At 39.1% G+C, this 22,411-nt stretch overlaps 1 protein-coding gene across 1 annotated transcript in view; it reads left to right on the forward strand.

Moving 5' to 3' along the window:
- Positions 1-157: 157 nt before the first annotated feature.
- The window catches only part of LOC139731720 (laminin subunit alpha-2-like), a 34,440-nt gene continuing 12,186 nt past the window's right edge, over positions 158-22,411 (forward strand). Inside the window, exons 1-19 of the mRNA XM_071642600.1 lie at positions 158-187; positions 547-714; positions 2,823-2,924; positions 3,970-4,199; positions 4,769-4,880; positions 6,081-6,194; positions 7,074-7,201; positions 8,090-8,176; positions 8,711-8,928; positions 9,686-9,792; positions 12,344-12,527; positions 13,316-13,452; positions 13,868-13,932; positions 14,304-14,466; positions 14,937-15,077; positions 15,730-15,912; positions 16,292-16,474; positions 17,293-17,414; positions 17,780-17,897. Of these exons, the coding sequence (XP_071498701.1) occupies positions 158-187; positions 547-714; positions 2,823-2,924; positions 3,970-4,199; positions 4,769-4,880; positions 6,081-6,194; positions 7,074-7,201; positions 8,090-8,176; positions 8,711-8,928; positions 9,686-9,792; positions 12,344-12,527; positions 13,316-13,452; positions 13,868-13,932; positions 14,304-14,466; positions 14,937-15,077; positions 15,730-15,912; positions 16,292-16,474; positions 17,293-17,414; positions 17,780-17,897 (2,592 nt within the window). The remainder of the gene's footprint in view (positions 188-546; positions 715-2,822; positions 2,925-3,969; positions 4,200-4,768; positions 4,881-6,080; positions 6,195-7,073; positions 7,202-8,089; positions 8,177-8,710; positions 8,929-9,685; positions 9,793-12,343; positions 12,528-13,315; positions 13,453-13,867; positions 13,933-14,303; positions 14,467-14,936; positions 15,078-15,729; positions 15,913-16,291; positions 16,475-17,292; positions 17,415-17,779; positions 17,898-22,411) is intronic.

The raw sequence follows: 22,411 nt of genomic DNA on the forward strand, positions 1-22,411 counted from the left end.
ACCAATGTGAACATAGTCCTCATGAGGACTGCTGTTAGGTGAAAGAAGACTCTAGAAAAAGGAGCGTGAAGGATCGAGGGATGCGACATGGGGAAGGAAGGTGAATAGAAACAGTTGAAGGGCAGTGGTGAGCTGGAAGTTGACGTTGCATTACTGGATGCGGGAGGATAAAGAGACAGAGACAGTTGTAAGGAAGAATAGATTGAGAATCAGGTACTGGGCTTGGAAGACGGTGGGAGGAGAAAGATGAACCAGAAAGGATGGAGGAGAAGGAGAAGGAGAAAGTTGAAAAACCATGAAGATAAGAGAGAGAGAGAGAGAAGAGATGAAGGAGTGAAATTCTGAATGATGCTTCATGAAACAAAGGAAGAGTAAAGCAAGTTGGTAATCAATTCTGTCTCATGTGTTCTTCCAGTTGTCCCACTTTAGTTACTCTTGGAACATAAAAAAAAAACACAACATTTGTAGCATGATGGAAACATCCCTGGATAACTGAAATCATGTTTCTTGTGTCATTGCCTTTCTGAAATGTTGTCTATTTGCCAGGTGACAACATTGAGTGGCTGGTTTGTGACCAACATCGAGAGATCCTCCTATGCCTTCCCGGATACCACAGGAGTAGATATGCTTGCCATCAACCACTACAAGGCCCTGGAAGACCTCAATGAGGACATGTACTTCTGGTTTGCCTCCAGAGAGTATGTAGGCAACAAGGTATGTTTCCATAGCAACCAGACTGTTTTTTTTTTTTTGGGGGGGGGGGGGAACAGTTACTGAAATATTTTGTAGGTAGGATTATTGCTGGTGTAACCAAGTGCTTTAAAAAAATTCCTGGACAACCCTACAAATGGCATGATGGAATGATTGTAGTATCACTTTCTCCAGATAATGATAGATCAGTCCAATTTTGGGATGAAATATTTTGTGGCTCTGTAGCAATATACTTGTAAATGATAGTCCAGCACCATCGATGATGAAAGCACAAGATTACTCCACATGCATTTCCTACAGAGTATCCTTTTTTAGGTGTCAAATATTGTGATGTTCCTTATTGTCAGAAAACAGCAAGAGAACCCAGTAGGCCTCTACTCTTTTGCTCATCCAACCTTGTGCAGTCTGACCACTTGTGAGTTAGTCTGGCTGTAGTGTCTGCTTGGATATGTGAAGTGACCTCAATTACAGAGAGCAGATGGACCTTGTGATAATCCATATTACTATGGCAACAGGCACAGACCAATCTAGTAGACACAATGAGGTTGTTGCCATAGTAATTGCAATTCGTGTTACAGTTCTCAAATTCTTTTTTTGTTGTTGTTCTTGTTGGGGGTGTAATATTTCAAACTTGGCTGACTTTCTGAATTGATATTTTCACAGCGTCTTGATATAAGATGGGGTGGAGGAGCTAATCTGTGAATTTGTAAATCACAGATCATGAAGATGTACTGATTATAGAGTATAATCTTGCATTTTTATTTATTTTTTTTAATGCTTCAATGTCAAAAATAGTCCAACAAATGTCCCGTGGGATAAACTTCTCACAATATCTCTGACACCCTTTACCTCTCCCAGCCATCTTGGGGGCAGGAGCTAGCAAGGGGTCACTTTGGAGGTGGCAGCTAACTTTGGCTAACAGCCAAGGGAATAACCCTGGCCCAGAACAGCATATAACATGATATCCAGCCCCAAATTCCAGTCTGTTGAGAATAGCTCACATTATTGAGGGCATTGAGTTTGGTTCATTTCAATTTCTGCAATATTACACTTGATTGATTCATCGCCTTTTGCAGGACTACTTCACTTCAGTATTTCATTTTGCACATTGCCTCTGTGGAACTTATACGTGAGGTAGCAATTTCTGTCAAGAAGTTGAGGAAATGCAGAGACTTGTATGTTTATCAGTGATGGTTCACATTGTAGATGTGCTTTATGTAGGGACTGAATGATTTGTACATAGAGAATTTGATCTCCTCTCTCCTCACATTTCTTTACAGTTTAGACTTACAGAAGTTTTCATATCTAACCATATACCACCGCCACCCAGCGAGTCTCCTCTGCTATGTCAGTTGCAATGGCTTCTGATATAGCTACAGTGATATGTACCAACCCCCCCCCCCCATGTTATGCAAAATAAGCATGGTATTGTTGGCTTGATGCGAGAAAGTCATTAAATGTGTATGGAACATGTGGTGAAGTTAGTGCAGTCTTGCGTTAGAGTGACACTGCCAGGTTTTATGTCCTTATTTGTCTTGTTAGATGGCAGGCTACATTGCATACAGAATTGTCCTGTATTCATTTATGCGTCTCGGTTGAGGAGGGACATCTCAGAGTAAAATGTTTCATTCAAAAGAATGTTGGAATGGACAGGATTTGAATCTTTGTCCTCCTGTTTCAAGTGTTCAGAGCATTAACCTCTGTACCATCTTGCTCCAACTTGCTCCCACTTCACCACTCTACCTCCCACAAGCTTTTACACAAGTCTCTGTGGTACATAGATCTTTTACTAGATAAAAAAGTAATGCTGTTAACATTTTATCATTCACTTCAGAGTAATACCTTGTACATATGTGTGTTTGAACTCATAGCTCTTGCCACTATTAAAATCCCATTGCCATTACCTATGGGTCACAGGTACTCCAAGACATGCCCAATTCCAAAGACATGCCCCCAAAGCTTCTGCCCCACCAGGTTGTATTTAGAGACATTCTCACCCCACTGTCCTCTCCCTTCATCCAAATCACTCCCTCCCCACTGTATTATTCATAACATTCTCACCCTTTAGTGACAGCGCACTTCTGTGCTTTCTGTTTAATCCCTGTACACAGCTTGCATCTCACGGTGGATACCTCTCGTACACCGTCAGTTACAGCATCCATCGCGGGGATCCGTATCACCAGGCAACCAGGGACATTGATGTCGTCCTAGAGGTAAGGGAATTTCTAGAATTTTTTTCTTTACAACTGTGAAGATATTCTCAGGAGGCTAATGCTGTCCATGGAGTTAAACCTTATGGCCCGAATTCACTAAGGTGGTACAAATGAAACCATGGTTTAAACCATGGACAAAACCCATGGAGCGCCAAGTGTCGCACGGAATATTTCGTTACGAAATTGGTCATTTCGTCGACAAAATGACCGTTTCGTTAACGAAATTATCATGTCGTGGACGAAATGTTCATTTAGCTACAAAATGTTGTCATTTTATTACAAAATAATCATTTCATCGATGAAATGACTGATTTTGTAACGAAATATTCCATGCGACACTTGGTACTCCATGGTTTTTGTCCATGGTTTAAACCATGGTCTCATTTGTACCACCTTCGTGAATTCGGGCCTCTGTGTCTCAACTAATGATATCTCATGTCATATTTTGAACATCAACTGTTTTTCTTGAGTATAAAAGATATGAGCTGTCACAACAAGCCAGTATTTCTGTAAACCCAACTAATTGTCTGATATTTTGTATATGTGCATTACTGTGAACCATAACTCACTGCATTTTGTCACATATTTCAGGGACAAATAAGAAATTCTCAAATAGACTATGTAGCCGTGTATATTACTAAAGAGTTTTTTGTTGATTCATAACAATTGATGAATTTCCACAAATGACATGTCAAGAAAAGCATAGTGTAATTAGTTCACATGCATAAAAGCTGGTTTCATCTCTTTTTTTCCCCAATTAATTGGAGTAAGATGGTGGCTTTTCTCTCTTTGCTTCTTCTCAAGCATATTCACAGATTGGTCAACTGCTGCAGTTTGGTTGCCACATCAACTAGAACTTTTTAGCATGATTATTGCTGCATGATTATTGCTGCATGATCACCTCAATCAGATGTGTTTCAGAATCCTGTAAATGTACATGCAACTTGTACAATGATGTTTTTATAATTTGTTGAATATCACCCGACATGTTAAAATGTAATTGACACATCAATAAAGAATGGATGCCTCATTCTTCCGTTTCCAGGGCGACGGTCTCCGTCTCTACCAAAGCTTCCTCTACCTGCAGCCTGAGGAGGAGCGTACCGTACAGGTGCACATGGTGGCCGAAGACTGGTTCGTGCTGACCCCAGAAGTTGACCCCTCCAGGGGGGTCATGGGTGAGAGGTCAAGCCAGGAGCAGTTCATGTTAGTTCTGAGTAATGTCAGAATGCTTCTCATCAGGGCGTCGTACAACACCAGGCCTCGCGAGTCCAGGTAGGGTCAAGCAAATCTGTCTCTGACATTCCATCAGTTATTGGAGTAGGGAAACATTTTTATATGTGTATGTGTTACCAGTACAATATGCATCATTCAGTAGGCTTTCTTTGACCCGTTGATTTCGCATAGTTCTAGTTCCCCTTACAGTCGTATGTACCAAGAAATGTTTGTGGTATTAGACAAACATGTAAGGAAGATTTTTGTTCTTTGGAAGATGATTGAATGAAAAATAAAGAAAGGTCATGGAGAAAAAAAAGAAGAAAAACATCCCACAACTTTCCATGATTAGAGACCTGTGCAATTGTGTAAATGTTTGTTTGATTAATCCTAATTGCAGGTAGTTAAAATTTTATGATAATATACTGAAATTAATTGATTATTATGATTGTCTGGGCACCTTGAAAAGAAAGGAAAGGGTACAATTTTACTCTGAGTAAGTGTTTGAAATTGTCTGTAATCTAAAATGTGAATGTGGCAGATTGGGCAAGTACTGTCAGTAAAGATGTGAATGTAATAAAGTTTGTAAATATCTGCCGAACTATCAATACTTTGCTTGACATCCGCAGGTTGAAGAATGTACGTCTGGATGTTGTCAGACAGGGCGCCCCCAGTCAGTCCGTTCTGGCTAGTGTGGAGCAGTGCGCTTGCCCACCCACTTACGAGGGACTGTCATGCGAGGTTGGTACACCAATACATCTCATTGTGAATATCTGACCATGATGGTTCACTTTAACCCTTTCTGTACCATGAACTTTGGACAGTGCATACAGTGCTATGGAGTTTTTTGTGCCAATAGACATTCGAAGCACACAAGGGGATAAGGGATAGGGTTTGCATGAATTTCTATTCAGTCATTTCAAATGACATTTTTGGGTGCTTCTTGTGTGATAAAGATCAGAAATGCAATCTCATAGTTCACTTAAGTTAACTTTATCAACATATCTCTCTTAGAAGTTGGTAAACTTGATATCCCTTTAACACGCTTGAGTATCACTCTGCTTTTCATGATAATGTGCTTTCTTTTATTTTTAAATACTTACTCTGCATTACTTACACAGAATTTCACCATGATTTATATATTGCCATGTACAACAGGATGTCCTTGGGTTTGTTGTTTTAATGTATGTATGTTGAATTAATTATTAGCATGTTGCAGGGCCCCCCAAGAACAAGTTTAGGAACCACTGATTACTGGGCTACCCTGGGTAAAGAATGCTCCCCTGGTAAATACAGAAATAGTGCCAAAGGAAGTGCTGCTGAAGCCAAGTACCTACTGTTCATCAGGAAGAAGGTTGAAAACTATAGAAACCTCAGTCCTGTGGTTCCTAGTTTTATTGTTCAGGTGTAGACATTTCCTTGTAAATTATAGACAGAGGCTGGGAAAACAATACATGTATGGCCAGATCTCACTCATATCCGCATTATCTATTGCTAAGCTGAAATGTATTCAGAAAGATGATAAAGTTGGCACTTTTTAGGGAAAGCAGTTAAAAGTTGAATGCTGTACTGATGATCAATATATCAGTCATGCTGTTTATGTGGACACTTTTGTTGCCATTGGAAATACTGGTTTCTGATTGAAGTCGGTTGCATTACAAGTCATTGCGTGCACATATTTTCAGAGATTACAATACTAACGTGCAGTATCTTTGATGATACAGACAGTAATTTACCTACTGTCGAAGCATGAACACAAATCTGTCCAATATTAGAATGGCATACGTCTAACATCACTTTCTAGTATTTTTGATCATATTTAGTAGTTTGCCCTCATCAGTGTAGTCACTGATCTTTGTTTCTCACTAATATTTTATGGTGCTCCTTCAATTGTGATTATTCCCTTTAATCTGCCTCCCCCCCCCCCCATTTTTTTCACAGTCTTGTGAGTATGGCTACCGAAGGGTCAACAACGCTCTGCTTGGTGGACGGTGTGAGCGGTGTGACTGTAACAACCACTCGCCAGAGTGTGATGCCTTCACTGGAGAATGTTTGGTATGTGCTAGATGTTCATCAGAAAGAGTATCGCTTCTTCCCTTTTGTTGTAAAAACTACTGGAGAACATTACACAAAATATTCAGTCTGTTTTTCTGGTGGTATATCTCTTACTTGGAAAAAGTGGTATGAGTGCAAGGACATATACTAGCAGGCAAGTGCTCATTCACATTATGATTTTAGCAGTGAGGTTAAACTTCTACTTCTACGGTGCTTCTCATCAAAGCCTGTTCAGCAACTGGATGAGGGTTTGTGGTGTGGTGCTTCAGACAGTGGATGCCATTTGTGCTTTGTGCTCTTTCTATACAGATGCTCATTGTGCAAGTAAAAATGAATCTCTGCCATGCTTAGTTTGCTTCTATGGCTCTCTTGAACTGCTCAACAGAGGGCAGTTCAATGATGTGTTGAGGAAGCCTATCCCAGTCTCTGATTGTCCTTGGGAAGTGCCCCATAGGCAGGATATGCAAAATGGATAGTGTGATTCTTGCTGGAATTGGATTGTGTAGACTAAAACTTTCGTGTACATTTAACTTTCATGAATCGTGGCTCCTAACGAAATTTTGGAAAGTTCCATCCAGGCGAAGATTTCTAGTTTTATGTGGTACATTGAAATTTTGCAACATGTTCATGAGTGGGTCCATGAAGATTCACAAAGGTGCAAACATGAAAAAAAAAAAAGTGAAATATACGGGATATAAACCCATAGTCATTGTTTGCAAGAATAGAGGCAGCTGGTTTTGACCCCTTGCATGTGACAGATGATGTGTCATCTTTAATCGTTCAATTTTAGTAAGAAAAGGAAGACACCGTGACATAGATGCCATAGAGTTATTGTTTTTGAAATTCCCCCTTTCATTTGTCGTATCTCAAACTTTACAGCAATGTGACCACAACACCTATGGCCCCCACTGTGAGCTCTGCCTGCATGGTTACTATGGAGACCCAACATCCGGTCTGGTTGATGCCTGCCAACCATGTGCCTGTCCAGGAGAAGAGCAAAGCTCAAAGTAGATATTGCCACCTTTTTTTTCCCTCACTTCTTTGGATGTCAAAACATAACCCCTTGAATTTATGTGGCCCTTTTGCAACTTTGAAAATAAGATTCCTTTCATAAGCTGATATATTGAAGTGGTCGGTAATTCAGACATTTCCTCAGAATGATAAAACTAGAAAGTGTATGATGGAGGGGGAAACACTATATAGATTTCGAGTGAATTTATGTGGACCCAGAAAAAAATCAAACCATTATTCTTTGTACAAAAGAGGATTCTCAAGTGATATTGGGGTAGTTTTTTTAAATATATTTGAGATGTAATACTGCAAGATTTGTATGCAATGTTGGGAGACATTATTCTTCAACTGATCAAATTTTTGTTTGCTGTTTGCAAATAAGATATATGATCGTTGATAGTTTTATTTTATTATGTAGTAATTCAAAGGAGCACATGATGACTCCTTTATGTTGAACTGCTGCAATATGTCTCTTCTTGTTCATGGTCAGGGCCCATGTCATTTGATACACTGAGCCATGATGGTTAACTTAATTGTCTACAATCCACATGGAAATGCAGCTAGCCACACCACCAAATAGCAGATTTTGTTTCCTTCATCAATGTTGCATGTGATTTGCACTTCGGATGGTGCTAAACCCAAATTTATCTTCATTAAAACAAAAAATATATTCATAATGTATTTTCTTGCCTGAATTTTATGCAAGTTATTTCTGGCCTACTTACTGTGTAATCAAGATAATGATATGTGACATTAGGTGAGATGTTTCTTTGCAGTGATCATCTTATTTCTTAGTATTCAGTAGGTTTTAGGTGTTGAATAATCCACATGAAAATATGCCTCGATGAGCACAACTAAAAATCAAATCTTATCTCAAAATTCAGTTTCAGCCCAACATGTGTGATGGATGAACAATTTGGATTCCGATGTGACCATTGTGCCCAAGGGCACGACGGGGCTAGGTGTGAGAGGTAAAGTACTTGATTCAAACGAGTTAACATGTACAGTAAAACCTGTCTATAATGGCCACCCAAGGGAGATGACAAGATTGGCTTTTATTGACAGGTGGCTACTATAGACAGGTTTGACTGTATTTTATTATAGACCATAGCAAACATCATTTTCAAGTGAATGCTTGATTCATGGTATGAGATGTCAAGGTGCATCCCTTTTTTCAAAGTTTTTAATTTGTTTGCTTGTTTATGAACTTTTTGTATCATCACCCACCAGTGAATATTCAATTGATTTTTCATAAGTTTTGATTAGAAGACTGATTGTCAAGGTATTCTTCATAAGATGCAATGATACATTAATATGGTGATAAGCCATGTACAGGGTTGATGTTGGAGCGAGCATAAATTAATGGAATAAAAGCTAATATACCGGTAATGATATATAAAGACTTTAACATTATTATCTTTGCATATATCATTTTTCTATGTCATGCTGTCTCTTGAAAGCTAGACTTCTTTTGAAAATAATGACAATCGTCTTTTGCCTCCAAGGTGTGTGGATGGGTACTTTGGTGATCCTATGATAACGGGAGGGTCCTGTAGGCCGTGCAATATCAATTGCCATGGCAACTTGGATATCACTTCACCGGGCAGCTGCGATACCATCACCGGGGCGTGTCTCGTCTGCGGATTCAACACGGCCGGCGAACACTGTGAGAACTGTGCTGTTGGCTTCTATGGAGATGCCACGACTGAGATAGGATGCCAGGGTATGTATGATGTCTGTGAATCCAAAGGGAAGGTATAAAGTTCTGCTGAGCAGGATCTTTGAAAACCAGTGATGTGCTGCTAGACCTTCATGAGTTTATCACTCACACCTTACAAACTGTGAAACTGTTTATCAGTGTTAGGTTGTTCATGACTAGACTCATGGGTGTGTGTGCCTGTAGGAAATACATTTTTTTAGCAAAAACGAATCATTTTCCACAGACTGAGAGACTTTGTTGGATTCATTATGTTCGTATCATGATTAAAGTATAAATCATAATGAAGTTGCCAGGGATGGTAATGTACAAAGTAAAAATGAAGGAAAAGTAGAAAAATTGAATTTATTTTGGTGATGAGATTTAAATTAACCAGCCAGTTAAATCCAGGTGAGTCTTTACAAAAGCCCATTGGTAAAAAAGGGTCACGTACATTTCTAAACAGAGGAGTTATTCAACATGATACAATAGGACTGAAGACACAGTAGTGGTTTTGGGGGTTTCTATTCATTGACAATTAGTTCCCATACATCGGTGCTAGTCAGTGAGGAAAGCATTCCAGCATTTGTGCTAATCGGCAAACAAAGCTCAGTGAGAGATAGTAAAAGTGTTAGACAAATGAATTGAATTGTTGCTGTGTTACTTTGAAGATGATTCCTGATCATACAACGTACATTAACCCCATGCCTCTTACCCACTCCCCCTCTCCATTCCCCATTCCTCTTTCCTTACCCCCACCCCCCCCCCCCCCTATCCTCTACAGCTTGCCAGTGCCATGAAACTGGCGCCCTCTCCTCCCAGTGCGACGAGGCCTCAGGGTCATGTCTGTGTCATGCCAATGTCACAGGTCAGAGGTGCGACTCCTGCTTGGTAAGTGATCCAACCTTGATGACTCGACCTTTGTCATTTCCCCCCTAAACTTGACACCTGTGCCTGGGGGGTAACCTTGCCTATGAGGGGAGGGGGGCAGTAGGGGAGTATTTCATTTTTTCCTTTTGGCATTTGAATCTTTGCTCAATGTTGATTATGAGTTTTTCCTGTTAATGTAATTTGAGAAATTAGGGGCTTCGGATCAGATTTAAAATTTTCTCCTGCCGCAATTCATCATTGATATCAGTTACCAGTGTGAAGAATAACCGTCAAATTCCATTTGTCATCGGATGAAAACTGACATTTTGAAAACAAGATCAACTGCATCAGAACTTCGGAATCATATTTCTTTCATCAGAATTGTTTTTATTTCCCCCCACCTTCCAACCTTGCGACAAGAGATGGAAGATAAACTGGAGTATTTTCTGAGATTCAGCGACGTCAGTGAGATCATGCCAGTAGAGACAGTTTGCCCTGCAACTGTTCTCAAGTTTAACTTCTGCTTTGTCACAACATGGCACACTGTTTTTCCCCATTTTTAATGGAATTGTGTGCTAGTAAGTCAGGTTTTCTATTTTAGTGCCTGTTGATAGACTTTCTGAAGTATGTGTTAACAGAACTGACTTGGTCCCACTGCATGCTCTCAATGCTATCAAACCCAAGTGACCATGCTTATCTTCCAATTGAGATATAGTATACCAGATGCATACATCATGAATTGAATCCTATAAGTTCAAGAAGGATGTTTTTCATTTCAGGCCCAACACTTGTGACCAAAAGAAGGAAAAAGAACAAAGATTTGGGACTTAAACATCCATGAAATATTTTTGCTTGATATGATGTAAAATTGTGATATTACACTTTCTCATCTCAAGGAAATTATATTGTGTGACTCCTATCATCAAAATAATTCCTTTTTTTCTTCAAGAAAAGTTTCATCATGTGATTCACAATGTAGACTTGAAAAAATTGGTTAGGTCTACTGTTATACTCAAGGGATGACAAGGTAATAGGATTAGACATGAAACTGACCTCAGGGACCACTAAATTTTTCAGCAAATTGTCTAACTAACATGTAGGGCCTACACGTTGTGAAACAGAGTAAAAAACAGCAAGAACATTTGGAAAACAAAATCTCACGGGAATGCTGAAAGAAAATAAAGTACCCTTTCAAATGTTTTCAGAGTTATTAGTTTCGATGTTAAGTGCACATCAAATTTAGTTTGTGCTGATGTCTCGCGTACAAACGCATTCTGGATGGATTTAGCAAGAGAGATGAAATCATTATTGATTGTAGGACTCATTTGGGAATGGAAAACGAAACTAATAGGTACAGCAGGGAAGTGTGTGCTTTAATCGTGTTTGGGAAAGTTTACCGAAGGTCAAACCTTCTGGGAGTATCAATTTAGCAGGTGTGAACTTCTGGGAATAGCTTGGTTGCTAGTCGATTCTTGGAAAAGTTGAAAAATTAAAAAATTTTACAAGAGAGGAGGATGTTTGAATGTGTTTCTTTGGTGACAGTGTCACATATTTACCAAACTTCTCAAGCTTTCTCTAAATCTGTGACATTTCTGAATACCTGAACAGGATGCGCTCCCAAATCCCAGTTTTACCAAACTTTATCTAAAATGGATTGGTAAATAGTTTTACCAGTTAGCTTCACCAAACTTTCTCTTAATCTAGGAAATTTGTTATAGTAACATTTTGTATCTGAATAGGTTGCACTGCCTTTATGAATTAGCAGTCCTTTCATTTGACAGTGAAGAAATTGATAAAATTTCATTGAATTTCGGTTCATTTATCCATTTGTTGTCATTTGTGGTGCTTATGTCATTTAGGTAATACTATGTAATGTATGTCAGTTACGTAATAATACAAAAACTGCTTTCATTTGACTTAATGTTTCTTAAACACCTAGTATGTGATCCTTTGTTTCAATCTGTTAGATCCTTTGTTTCAATCTGTTAGCCCGGAAGCCAGTTGAAGGGATTTGCCATAATTTTCTGTTAAAAACCCCAGGCATGCCAGTATGAAATCTAAGCCATCAAGCCTTGAGGAAGTTTGCTTAATATTTTTGTTGAAGAAAGATTTAAATATTTGAGAACTTTAGAGGAACTGGTTTAAGTCATTAGATTTGCACAGAAATCAGAAAGAAACTTACACAGATTTGTCAATCCTAGATAGTAATAGAGACTGTAATATTCAAAGATGTGTTGCTAGACCTGCACAGTAGACTAGGCTATTTGGCATTGCCTGATTTAAACTATTCACCATAAGAAGTAAAGAATCAGTTGCAAATTCAGTCATTTAGAGGCTTTTGATAATTCTGTAAGCAAACCGCATTAACATATATGAGCAACAAAGGGTTAAGATATGACTTTTTTTTTACTCTACCTTTTCAAATGCAAACAATGAATAGTAAATAATAGAAACTTATGACATCAAACAAGAATAAAAACACACACAAAATTGTGAATTCTGGGACTTCATGGGCAGAGTTAAGCAATATCTTGACCCTTAGTGAGTTGTCCATTGGTTGTCCACCCTGCAGTACGGACACTACAACATCAGCTCAGGGGAGGGCTGCCAAGCATGTGAATGTGACCCCATTGGCTCCATGTATGACTACTGTGATGTGGACAGCGGTCAGTGTCGGTGCAAGCCTGGTGTGACCGGCAGGCGCTGTGACCAGTGCCAGGCTGGACACTGGAACTTTGGAGAGAGTGGCTGTCAGTGTGAGTGACCGCATGACCTTTCACTTCCACAGTAGGAGACTGAATAAAGTTAAACCAGGGTTAAGTGGCCACATGCTGTTGGATGTCACTTGTTCTTTTCATCCTCTGCTAATACCACCACACAAAAATAAGACCTAGTGTGTGCCCACTTGACATGCAGTAGCAGCAAGCTGTTTGGAGTAGACACTTTTGTCGTTCTTATGAGGGCCTATTTAGACAGATTTAACTGCAATGTTTCTTTTCTTTTAATTCTATATATTCTCCCTGTCACTTCTGTCTCTTCCTATATGACAATTCGCTCTTCTCTCACTTGAAAAAAGTGGAGATGCTTTGATAGTAGCATGAATACATAAAGCATGAGAGGGTTGGTAGATACAGCACCAACTCAATTCCTCTAATGTCATGTTTGCCTTCGAGGGTGATAAGTTATTCAACATGTAGGTGCTCTCTCAAGCAAAATGTTTGATAAGTACCTAGTAAGATATTACTAATTTGTATGTATGTGTGTGTGTGTGTTTGTATGTTTGTATGGATGAATGTATTTCTGAGGGCACAGTAATACACAATGAGGCAAATAATGCTCCTGAGTGAATAAAAGCATTTATGTTCTAGGTATGGCATTGAAATTACTAGTAATTCGACTAGAATAATGGTACTGGTATGATTTTAAGAAAATATTTTGTATGTTGCTGTTAATTATCCCTCTATCAATAAAAAAAATTGAAAATGCGTCATATTCTAAAATCGTGATTCCATATTAATCCTCCACCCTCACCTACAATGTCCAGCTTGCCAGTGTGAGCAGACAGGTGGTCTATGTGATCCTCAGACCGGTCAGTGTGGCTGTCCACCAAATGTCATGGGTCTTCGCTGCGACATCTGCAGCCCAGGCACCTGGGGCTACAACCCCATGTTTGGATGCAAGGTGAGGTTGAGTGCGAGAGAGAATGGCAGAAAAAACAATGTTCCTAAATTCGTAAATTAATATTATCTTCTGCTTTGTGAAAGCTAAAATCATATGCCAGTATCAATATATCAATCAATGAAGACTCCCATATGGTTTGTCAATGTTACTGGCCGGGTATTGAATGTGTGCATGTTTGACTGAAAATTATGAGAAGATACTTTTGGAAGGTACAGTAGCCTCCACTTGACTGCATGAAATGGTGGGAGAAGGTTAACGTAATTGATAAGAGTACCTGATAGAAGGTTAAACTAATTGATAAGAGTACCTGATAAAGAAGTGGAAAACTTTCATGCAGCACATTTTCCCAGAAACCCAAATGATGGCAATTTGAGAGTTTGATGTTTGATCGTCTCTTTTGTTCTACTCCTGCCAGACGTGTAACTGCAGTGAGTTTGGATCTTCCAGCCAGCAGTGTGATCCAATCACAGGACAGTGCAGGTGAGCTTTTTTGTCTTTTAAAGTAATTCCTGGTAAGTAGTTGTGTTGCTACTATCATTTTCTTGTAGGAAATGGTGACATCACTGAAGCTTTATGTATGTTCATGGAATGACTATGTATGTCTTTGTCTTTGAAGTTAGTTTTAGAGCTCTTGTAAATACTTTGCATACAAAGACACTGTTAGGTATATTGTTTAAGTGTGAGCTGCAGCATATGATTCATGATATATTTCATGCTTTCCTTCCCAAATATCCTCAGAGAATGTTTGTCAAAGACTATTTTGAATGATCCATTCGCATTAACTTTTATGTCTTTGTTTTGTTGTTTTTTGTTATTTTTACATTCTATATAATGTCCATGCTTCTTCCTAGGTGCTACAAGAATTATGGGGGCCGACAATGCTACGGCTGTGGGCACGGTTACTACAGTTATCCAAAGTGTCGCAAATGTCGGTGCAGTCGTCGAGGGCGCGACCCTGCGTCCTGCCGAGGGGACCTCTGTGGATGTGATGATGAGGGGAACTGTGTCTGTAAAGTGAGAGTCTTGGATGACCAGAATTTTTATCTATGGACTTCCAGGAACAAATCATATTTACTGAACAATAATTCAGCAGCACGTCTGGATATAACGTGTAGAAAAAAATGTAAATGTAAAATGGATTCATTTCAGTGAGAGGCTGAAACTATTTGTAGGAAGGCTAAATATCAATAGGTAAATCAATTTATTTCCGAGTGAAGTCGCCTACTAAAGAGAAGTGCAATTCAGCAGCACATCTGAATATGATGTGGAAGATAATTTTCGAATGCAGAATGGATTTATTTTAGTGAGCGGCTAAAATATTTGTAGAATGATGTAAGTATCTCTGAGTGAAGGAGCCTACTAAGATGCAGTGCGTAGGCTGACAAGAAATCCCTATCTAAATTTTGTAGATCAAATTGATTTCTGAGCCACTCAAAAGAGGTATTTGAAAGAAAAAAATGTGTACTATTCCTGCCTGTTTTCAGGAAAACATCAAGGGCAAGAAGTGTAACAAGTGTGCCAAGGGGAGCTTCAGTCTCCAGCCCAACCTACCGGCTGGCTGCACCAGCTGCTTCTGCTTCGGAATCACTGACAAGTGTACCCAGGCTGACTACATCGCTAGCAGGGTGAGTGTTGAAAAATATGATGGTTAACAGCTGTAGTTTAATAGTCAGTTCTTACTTTGACATAATGCATACATACATACCCACACACACACAGACATACATACAAACAAAAATTTATATAAACTCACATACATATGTACTTACCTGTACCATAGAGAAGTACATAAAGACATGCACACACACACACATACATGCATGTTCACATACATATTTACGTACATATATTCATATGTGCATAAATACATGCAAACAGTACATACATTGTACATGCATAAATAGATATATTTACATGCATCATTCTACTATCACATGATCAATATACTATTCGACCAATGTATTTGAATTTATGAATATTTTCCCACGCATGCAATTAGTATTGAGTGTAAAAACAAGAGAAGTCATGAGAGGGCAGATCACAAGGTAAAAAACTAGGTAAATTCCCAACTCTGCAGAAGGAAAATTCATGATTGTCGCAACTCTTACACTATTAAACACATTTGTTATTCTCCATTCTGCAACAACAATGTATTAATTAGTGAAAAGAGACATAAAAGGAGCATCATAATCTGAATAAATTCAAGGTAATCATTCGTAATGTAAATCATCTGCTACAATTTACAATTTACAATTTTCTGTCCTTTCTCGACCACAGATTGAGATGACCAAAGAGGAGGCCAGTGAGCTCTTTGTCAGTGATGACCACATGATGGCCGGCACCCAGAGAGGGGTCACTCACTACCCTTCAGGGGCTAGTGTCAACCTCACCGCTGTCCAGTCTGAGCTGATGACCAGCGAAGTTTACTGGAACCTCCCTCAACCTTTCCTGGGAAACAAGGTAGAAATCCACCATGACCTACATTGCATGCATACTTGCATATATTTTATAGATATTGTTTATTTTGGGCACTTTGCCCAAGTTCCATGCATGTCCCTATTGATAAGAAATGATTTAATGAATAGAAGGTAATGATAAAGGCAATGATAACAACATCATGTTGTTTCTTTCTTTTTTTTTTACAATTGCACAAAGAACACAGAGTGTTCAGCCCTTTTAGCAGTATTATGTCACATCTTTACAGCGTGTGTTCACTTTTTTAATCAGAGGAAGAGGAAGACGAAGATTCTGCTAGGATTGAAAGCTCAGGCCCCTTTTGACTCCAAAGTAATTTGTTTGAATGAAAAGTCACTTCCCGATGATAATTCCCATCCACCAGGTGACTGCCTATGGAGGCATGATCAAGTACAAGATTGACTACCAGGAGCCAAAGAGTGACGATGGCTGGTCTGACCTTCGACCTTATCTCCCTCACATCATGATCGTCAGCAACATGCACTCTCTACAAATACCCATCCAGAATCTTAACGGGAAGGCCAGGCCCAAGCTGGAGCTGTTGGAGGTGAGGAATCCATACTTTGCCTTTTGCAGGCTCTCATGTACATAGAGTATTGGTTATGGTAGATACATGTATGAGGCATTACAGATATATGTTGTTATCATTTTATTCTTATTCTTATTCTTATTCTTATTCTTGTTCTTGTTCTTGTTCTTGTTCTTATTCTTATTCTTATTTTTATTTTTATTCTTATTCTTATTCTTATTCTTATTCTTATTCTTACTCTTACTCTTACTCTTATTCTTATTCTTATTCTTATTCTTATTCTTATTCTTATTCTTATTCTTATTCTTATTCTTATTCTTATTCTTATTCTTATTCTTATCCTTGTTATCATTATTATTATTGTTGTTGCTCTTGTTGTCAGTGTTGGTGTTATCATTATCATTATCATACCTTTTATCATTATTTATAGAAGGAATGTTTTTTTCATCTGTATACCTTCGATTTGCCATGAGCAATTTAATATGGTTGAAAATCATTCACAGCATAAAAATCTTGGTAATGGTGTGCAGTTTTGTTTTTGTTTTTTGCATATATTATGGATAAATTCTCAAGCGAATATATTTTTCTTATAGTTACACATCGATGTACTAGTGCAAACATGTACTTTAAAGTACTGTTGCTGGTCAAAGAGTACCATCATTTAGATTTTCTTCTCCTCAAACCATTTTAGGAAATGTTCTATGTAGAATGTACAATACTTAAAATATTAACAAAACAAATATGTTTACATACAATATGCATTCATGTAATCAAGAAATGTTTATTTTGTCAATGGATGGTACCTAAAATATATATTTGAAATATGATTCTTCTAGCACAATTTCAAGCATCAGGGGTCAAACAGGTCACCATCGAGGTCAGAGTTCATGATGGTTCTCAGAGACATCCAGGCCATACTTATCCCAGCGTCACAGTCCTACCAAACTCTTTCATCAAGGTATGCACTTTTTTCTTTCCATTTGTTTTGTTTTCTTTTCTTTTCTTTCGGGCTTTTGTTTCATACAGTTGTATGTGTGAATTGTAAGGATACTGATTTAATGGTAGAATGTAAATTGCTGCTTTGCTGAAAATCGCTGATCACCGCACAACACGTAACAAACTCTTACCTTCTTTAAATGGAGTAGTCATAATGTCACAAAAAAATCTCCATTTTTGTTTGAATAATCCACAAAAGAAAAAGAATAGATATGTCATATTTTTATAAATTGTTTGCACCAAATATTTACCCTTGCATACATTGTAATAACCTTGCATACATGCATGCATTTACATACAGTTTTCATTTCCGTACCCGTTTGTCAGGATCTCTGGCGTGTACATGGAAGTTGGTGTCCCAAGGGGTAACAAGACCGCACCCCCAACCATCCTAGGCCTGGAGGAGTGTAAATGTCCCAAGGGGTACAGGGGCACTTCCTGTGAGGTATGCTTCTGAAAAATCAACCTTGAGTTTGCTTTCATTTCACTTTCATATGAGCTGTGTGCATACATTTTATGTCTCATGACACCAAGTTTAATGAATATTCTAGCCAGGATGCTGTATTATCTCTTTCTTTCTTTATCTCCCTCTCACTCTCCTTTCTCTTTTGTCTCTTATGTTTTATCCAGGGAGCAGTTTTCTGCATATTTATTGTGGTCATTTCATGCATCACTTACATCCTTGTCAGAATGAAGCAAATAATCTGATATAGTTGTTGTATGAAGAGTACTCATCAATTGAGGAGTAGTTCCATGTATACTCAGGCAAGCGTATATGGGAAATATGTGTTGTAGCAAAATCAAACCATCATCAACGTGCTAATGATCATACAAAGATTCAGACTGTGCATCATATTTTGCAGAAATATTATATAGTCTTAGAGGCAAAGGACCTACAGTGATTGTTCACATCCTTATGAAGACACAGTAATAATGTACTAGTACATTGCTCATTGCTTGTAAGATGGGAATGAAAGGGGCGACACAGAGATGGGAATAAAAGGGTTATAGAAAGTGTATTGCCAAATGAAAGGGGCAACACTGAGCTGGGAATGAAAGGGTTATAGAAACTGCCATGCCAAATGATAGGGGCTACACTGAGCTGGGAATAAAAGGGTTATAGAAAGTGTATCGCCAAATGAAAAGGGCTACACTGAGCTGGGAATAAATGGGTTATAGAAACTGCCATGCCAAATGAAAGGGGCTACACTGAGCTGGGAATAAAAGGGTTATAGAAACTGTCTTGCCAAATAAAAGGGGCTACACTGAGCTGGGAATAAAAGGGTTATAGAAACTGCCATGCTAATTGAAAGGGGCTACACTGAACTGGGAATAAAAGGGTTATAGAAACTGTCTTGTCAAATGAAAGGGGCTACACTGAGCTGGGAATACAAGGGTTATAGAAACTGCCATGATAATTGAAAGGGGCTACACTGAGCTGGGAATAAAAGGGTTATAGAAAGTGTATTGCCAAATGAAAGGGGCCACACTGAGCTGGGAATAAAAGGGTTATAGAAACTGCCATGCTAATTGAAAGGAGCTACACTGAGCTGGGAATAAAAGGGTTACAGAAACTGTCTTACCAAATGAAAGGGGCTACACTGAGCTGGGAATAAAAGGGTTATAGAAAGTGTATCGCCAAATGAAAAGGGCTGCACTGAGCTGGGAATAAAAGGGTTATAGAAACTGTCTTACCAAATGAAAGGGGCTACACTGAGCTGGGAATAAAAGGGTTATAGAAAGTGTATCGCCAAATGAAAAGGGCTGCACTGAGCTGGGAATAAAGGGGTTATAGAAACTGCCATGCTAATTGAAAGGAGCTACACTGAGCTGAGAATAAAAGGGTTATAGAAACTGCCATGCTAATTGAAAGGGGCTACACTGAGCTGGGCATAAAAGGGTTATAGAAAGTGTATTGCCAAAAGAAAGGGGCTACACTGAGCTGGGAATAAAAGGGTTATTGAAACTGCCATGCTAATTGAAAGGGGCTACACTGAGCTGGGAAGACAGTTTCTATAACCCTTTTATTCCCAGCTCAGTGTAGCCCCTTTCATTTGGCAATACACTTTCTATAACCCTTTTATTCCCAGCTCAGTGTAGCCCCGCTCAATTAGCATGTCAGTTTCTATAACCCTTTTATTCTCGGCTCAGTGTAGCCCCTTTCATTTGGCAAGACAGTTTCTATAACCCTTTTATTCCCAGCTCAGTGTAGCCCCTTTCATTTGGCAATACATTTTCTATAACCCTTTTATTCCCAGCTTAGTGTAGCCCCTTTCATTTGGCAATACATTTTCTATAACCCTTTTATTCCCAGCTCAGTGTAGCTCCTTTCAATTAGCTTGGCAGTTTCTATAACCCTTTTATTCCCAGCTCAGTGTAGCCCCTTTCATTTGGCAATACATTTTCTATAAACCTTTTATTCCCAGCTCAGTGTAGCCCCTTTCATTTGGCAAGACAGTTTCTATAACCCTTTTATTCCCAGCTCAGTGTAGCCCCTTTCATTTGGCAATACATTTTCTATAACCCTTTTATTCCCAGCTCAGTGTAGCCCCTTTCAATTAGCATGGCAGTTTCTATAACCCTTTTATTCTCAGCTCAGTGTAGCCCCTTTCATTTGGCAATACATTTTCTATAACCCTTTTATTCCCAGCTCAGTATAGCCCCTTTCAATTAGCATGGCAGTTTCTATAACCCTTTTATTCCCAGCTCAGTGTAGCCCCTTTCATTTGGCAATACATTTTCTATAACCCTTTTATTCCCAGCTCAGTGTAGCCCCTTTCAATTAGCATGACAGTTTCTATAACCCTTTTATTCCCAGCTCAGTGTAGCCCCTTTCATTTGGCAATACATTTTCTATAACCCTTTTATTCCCAGCTCAGTGTAGCCCCTTTCAATTAGCATGACAGTTTCTATAACCCTTTTATTCCCAGCTCAGTGTAGCCCCTTTCATTTGGCAATACATATTCTATAACCCTTTTATTCCCAGCTCAGTGTAGCCCCTTTCATTTGGCAATGCATTTTCTATAACCCTTTTATTCCCAGCTCAGTAGAAACTGTCTTGCAAAATGAAAGGGGCTACACTGAGCTGAGAATGAAAGGGTTATAGAAACTGCCATGCTAATTGAAAGGGGCTACACTGAGCTGGGAATAAAAGGGTTATAGAAAGTGTATTGCCAAATGAAAGGGACTACACTGAGTTGGGAATAAAAGGGTTATAGAAACTGTCTTGCCAAATGAAAGGGGCTACACTGAGCTGGGAATAAAAGGGTTATAGAAACTGCCATGCTAATTGAAAGGGGCTACACTGAGCTGGGAATAAAAGGGTTATAGAAAGTGTATTGCCAAATGAAAAGGGCTACACTGAGCTGGGAATAAAAGGGTTATAGAAAGTGTACTGCCAAATGAAAGGGGCTACACTGAGCTGGGAATAAAAGGGTTATAGAAACTGCCATGCTAATTGAAAGGGGCTACACTGAGCTGGGAATGAAAGGGTTATAGAAAATGTATTGCCAAATGAAAGGGGCTACACTGAGCTGGGAATAAAAGGGTTATAGAAACTGCCATGCTAATCGAAAGGGGCTACACTGAGCTGGGAATAAAAGGGTTATAGAAAATGTATTGCCTAATGAAAGGGGCTACACTGAGCTGGGAATAAAAGGGTTATAGAAAATGTCTTGCCAAATGAAAGGGGCTACACTGAGCTGGGAATAAAAAGGGTTATAGAAACTGCCATGCTAATTGAAAGGGGCTACACTGAGCTGGGAATAAAAGGGTTATAGAAAGTGTATTGCCAAATGAAAAGGGCTACACTGAGCTGGGAATAAAAGGGTTATAGAAAGTGTACTGCCAAATGAAAGGGGCTACACTGAGCTGGGAATAAAAGGGTTATAGAAACTGCCATAGTAATTGAAAGGGGCTACACTGAGCTGGGAATAAAAGGGTTATAGAAAATGTATTGCCAAATGAAAGGGGCTACACTGAGCTGGGAATAAAAGGGTTATAGAAACTGCCATGCTAATCGAAAGGGGCTACACTGAGCTGGGAATAAAAGGGTTATAGAAAATGTATTGCCTAATGAAAGGGGCTACACTGAGCTGGGAATAAAAGGGTTATAGAAAATGTCTTGCCAAATGAAAGGGGCTACACTGAGCTGGGAATAAAAAGGGTTATAGAAACTGCCATGCTAATTGAAAGGGGCTACACTGAGCTGGGAATAAAAAGGGTTATAGAAACTGCCATGCTAATTGAAAGGGGCTACACTGAGCTGGGAATAAAAGGGTTATAGAAAATGTATTGCCAAATGAAAGGGGCTACACTGAGCTGGGAATAAAAGTGTTATAGAAAATGTATTGCCAAATGAAAGGGGCTACACTGAGCTGGGAATAAAAGGGTTATAGAAACTGTCTTGCCAAAGGAAGGGGCTACACTGAGCTGAGAATAAAAGAGTTATAGAAACGGCCATGCTAATTGAAAGGCGCTACACTGAGCTGGGAATAAAAGGGTTATAGAAAGTGTATTGCCAAATGAAAGGGGCTACACTGAGCTGGGAATAAAAGGGTTATAGAAACTGTCTTGCCAAATGAAAGGGACTACACTGAGCTGGGAATAAAAGGGTTATAGAAACTGCCATGCCAAATGAAAGGGGCTACACTGAGCTGGGAATAAAAGGTTTATAGAAACTGTCTTGTCAAATGAAAGGGGCTACACTGAGCTGGGAATAAAAGGGTTATAGAAACTGCCATGCTAATTGAAAGGGGCTACACTGAGCTGGGAATAAAAGGGTTATAGAAAGTGTATTGCCAAATGAAAGCGGCTGCACTGAGCTGGGAATAAAAGGGTTATAGAAATGTCTTGCCAAATGAAAGGGGCTACACTGAGCTGGGAATAAAAGGGTTATAGAAACTGCCATGCTAATTGAAAGGGGCTACACTGAGCTGGGAATAAAATGGTTATAGAAAG

The sequence above is a fragment of the Diadema antillarum genome, unplaced genomic scaffold (genome assembly GCF_040938485.1).
Source record: "Diadema antillarum isolate AM-2024a unplaced genomic scaffold, OU_Dant_1.0 seq00000383_RagTag, whole genome shotgun sequence".
In the NCBI taxonomy this organism is placed as follows: Eukaryota; Metazoa; Echinodermata; class Echinoidea; order Diadematoida; family Diadematidae; genus Diadema; species Diadema antillarum.